The sequence below is a fragment of the Suillus paluster genome, assembly GCF_016628075.1.
Source record: "Suillus paluster strain FC165 chromosome Unknown EDB91scaffold_792, whole genome shotgun sequence".
NCBI classification, from domain to species: domain Eukaryota; kingdom Fungi; phylum Basidiomycota; class Agaricomycetes; order Boletales; family Suillaceae; genus Suillus; species Suillus paluster.
The window spans coordinates 5,039-8,995 of NW_024538352.1; the positions used below are offsets into that span (position 1 = coordinate 5,039).

Genomic DNA, 3,957 nt, shown 5'->3' on the forward strand with positions numbered 1-3,957 from the left:
ATGGGATGCGCCAAGGGGGATCTCGAATAATAGTTATGATACTGGTAGTAGGAAGACGGCTTCCTTTATATACTAGAAAGAAAGAAAAGTTTTTTTTTGCGAAGTACTCAGCAGTTTCATCAGCATGGTATCAAACATATGGCGAATTATACCAAACATATGATACTCCTGGCGGACTTCAGGGAGACTCCAGTATAGGCAGAACCACAGGGTCGGCGGATAAACAATCCAGACAATGGTCAGTAATTGAAATTACCGTATAATAAAAAAAACAATCCAGAACACGTGAAGTGCAAACATATGAACTCCAACACAACCTAGTAAGTAGTGATGGAGATGTACCTTGTATCATATAGAGACAGAACGACTATATTCCTTCTACTTTGTCTGCTTAGGCCAACCAATATCTCCGCCGTTATCAGCACCCCCGGCTCAGCGGATTTGTGTTGCACACGGACAAGCGGTGTAACGGAATTTTTCGAAGAACAGGCTGCGATGACCTCGGACGTTGCTCCTTTGAAGACCGCTCGGTTCCTAATCTCCTTAACCATCGTCATTTAGTCCAGGGCAGGCCAAGGTGGAGAATGGACGTCGACTCTCATCGATTTCGTTGTCGTTATGCACGGCTGGAAACTCCCAGCACGATTCTCCCAGATTTGAGAGCCGATTTATGCCAAGTGTTGGTCGCGGTTCGTTGCGGGACAGGAAGAGTGTGCAGGAAGACGTGACCGATGATTAATGACCGGAGGCCGGAACACATTCATGCAAAAGCATATCGGTGAGTTGCTATGATTACGTGCGACCGTTTCTTGCGTGGCGCTGGTGGAGGTAAACGGAGTACGGAATGAAAGGTTAGCATGGTATAAGAGATGCAAATCACTTCTTGTCTGGACGATCACAAACAATGGTGTCGACATTACAATCTGTACGAAAAAAAATCGTCGAACAGCAACATGAACGAGATCCGACGACTTACGTGTGCACAACCCTATGGTGTTTTAGCACCCACGGATTGACAAATAGTGTTGTTGGCAATACTGCGCCATAGTGTGAGGATCAGGTCCAGAACGACTTGTTGCGAAATAAGACATAAGGCTATCAAGCTAAGTCTATTTATTTATAGATTACCTGTAGTACGACCGTATACGGCCGTACAAATACGGCAACATACGGGACCTTTATGCCCGTACCCCCGTACCGTCAACTCAAGGCCTAAACAGCCAACGGTATGGGTATCGTGGCCATATTACGGCCCAATAAACTCCCGTCGTACAGCGTACGGCGAACAGCCCTATTCGCGTCTGCTTGTACCTTATCACCACAACTTCAGCACAAACCCATTGCTCTTCGAGTCTTCAGCACATCTTTCAAAATCATCCTCTGTGCACCCTTGAATCTTACTTCAATGTTCATCGATGTTCAATTCCTCATCAAACGTATGCACTGTTCTTTTGGCATGGTTTTCGAGTGAACCTGTATATTTTGACTCCAGCACAGCTGCACCACTTAGCTATGCGGTGGAATAGACACCCAAAGCACGACTGAGATGACTCCATCCACGTGGGATACTAGTACTTACTTTGTCCTAAGAATTCAACTCCCGAACTTTTAGTGCAAGTACCTGCACCTGCACAATGATAGTAATAGGTTGATTGTTTTGCTTTTATTGAGACGATGTTATTGTTCGTGCAACGATGGACTTGTTTTTACTTTGATTTAGTTTATGTGGATGGGCTGCTGACTCGCTGATGTTGTTTAGATCATGGCCGGTCATGCCCGCCGCATGCCCGGTGCACCATGGACGTCGGAGGACACAATGGCGAAGCTGAGTGTCCTCGACACTAGCCCCTTCTTCTTTCTGAACGATCTTCAAAGACATGCACGTACACGTACTTCGAGAATCGATTTCGGCTGAATAAACCGGTTTTCTCGCGCATTCATGCAAAGACGGATGCAAGGCGAGTAACATGACCGTCTTGTGTCAATGCCACAGAATTCATGCTGATGTTATTCAAGAGTCTGATCGAGGCAGCAGGGATATTAATTTTGTACAGAAGTAAGTGCATTTATCAACTCCGCGACGATCTGCATATCGTGCGATCAACCACTGTACCAACGCGAAAACATAACCACGACTCACTGTCGCGACATGCTCAGCCTGCTAAGCTCGTCAGGAAAGAATTACTTTTGGCAGTACTTGTAGTCTTCCATGAGAGGCTATTGGTACAAGGCGCAAAGGGTGAGTCGAATCTCGAATGCAAAACGGACAACTCATACTCACACCCGTCTTACAAGTAAGACCCCAGCAACAGCCAAATGAGTTGCTGTTGTCGCAAACGAAGTTTTTATCCAGGCAATCCCAGTAAGGTGAGCCAGCAGACTCAGCACTGACAGTGATAGATGTTATCAAAGCAGCAGCAACGGCGAGGAGGAATGAGAAATGCATGGCTTGTGCTAGGTAATATGGGATGCGCCGAGGGGGATCTCGAATAATAGTTCTGATACTGACAGTAGGAGGATGGCTTGCCTTTTTTATATCTAAGAGATAGTGTTTTTTGGGAGATACTCGGCAGTTTCATCAGCATGGTCGTGCTTGGCGGACTTCGGGGAAACTTCAGGGGGACTCGAGTACAGGCAGAACCACAGGGTCGGCGGATCTATTGGCTGCTTAGACTAACTTGAACATCGGAAATAACTCGATTTTCAGACGGGCATAAACGGTCGGTTGTGATGACTATATCGGGTCTCCGCCGGTACCAGCACCCTGGTTCACCGGATTTGTGTTGCACATCGGGCAAGCGACACGATGGAACCTTTGAAGAATAGACTGAGATCACCTCAGACGCCTTCTCCTTTGAAGACGGCTCTGTTAAAGTCAGAGCTCTGGCATGAATACCATGTTCATTTTCCTATTCTTCTTGACCGTCGCCGCCTATTTCAGACGAGGCAAAGGTGGAGAATGGGCATCGACTCTAATCAGTATCGCTGCCGCTATGCACAGCCCAGAACTCCCAGGGCGGTTCTCTATTTGAGACCCAGGATAGGATTGCAGGGTAGGGTGTGTACTAGAGCGTCAGGTCTTTCTTATTTCATACTGTCATACTAGACGGGGTAGTCAGGACTCACTACAACATTGTTCTCGTTACTTTTTGGCTGCGTCAACAATCATGGCGGCTGAACATTATTGCGGTGCTAAATTTCGGTGAGATCACTCTGGTCATGCGTTAAGAATTATGCGAAATGTGCCGTGGTCGTCGCAATGAGAGGCTGCGATTTGCTCGCGTCCGGCGCGCGGTCGCGTCACCGATTAGCTACGGGGCTTGAGCCATGAGCCAGATCCGGAAGTCGGGGACTGACGCTCTGTGAATACCATGTAGCACCGTGCTTACTGTTGCTTCAGGAAGCGGCGGATTCGTGATTATCTCCCCTACACGGATCTGATTTTTTCTGGGACGATGTTGCATGATGTCATATGCATCCAGCCAAGAGTAGTCAGGACCCTGAAAATCACCATATCTCGCACTTGTGGGGCATTTTAGCACAACGCCAACTGATAACCTTCTAAACATACACGGTATATAATAGCCCAAGATAGCGCACCTAGGATGTTTCGAGTCAGCATGACTTATCAAGCACACTTATAACGCAAGCTACATACACTGAGACAGAGAAAAGTCATGGGGGACCCGCGTTGCCTCTGTAGCGAATTTATTGAAATTCATCTCTGCTCACCCAGACCAACTGGACCTGCAAAAACTTTCTCGGCGAGACGGCTGCTCCGATAATCGCACCAACCTACCTCTTTTCCGAATGTCGTACATCACCGCAGCAGAGGAAGCAACCGCGAAATCGTAGCCAAGGTTAGATTCAGACACATCATCAGCATCTGGTTGGCTCTCCACGAACCTACAAAATAGCTGTCAATACGATATGAACTAACGGACGGCCACCAACTGG

General features: G+C 47.4%; 1 protein-coding gene across 1 annotated transcript; it reads right to left on the minus strand.

Moving 5' to 3' along the window:
• Positions 1–3,206: 3,206 nt before the first annotated feature.
• Positions 3,207–3,757, minus strand: EDB91DRAFT_817890 (uncharacterized protein). Its single transcript, XM_041328505.1, has 4 exons — positions 3,659–3,757; positions 3,572–3,600; positions 3,358–3,522; positions 3,207–3,311 (listed from the first exon to the last, which is right to left on the minus strand). Exons 1-4 carry the CDS (start codon positions 3,677–3,679, stop codon positions 3,308–3,310), a joined length of 219 nt encoding a protein of 72 aa, XP_041168234.1. The 5' UTR covers positions 3,680–3,757; the 3' UTR covers positions 3,207–3,307.
• Between the last annotated feature and the right edge of the window lie 200 nt (positions 3,758–3,957).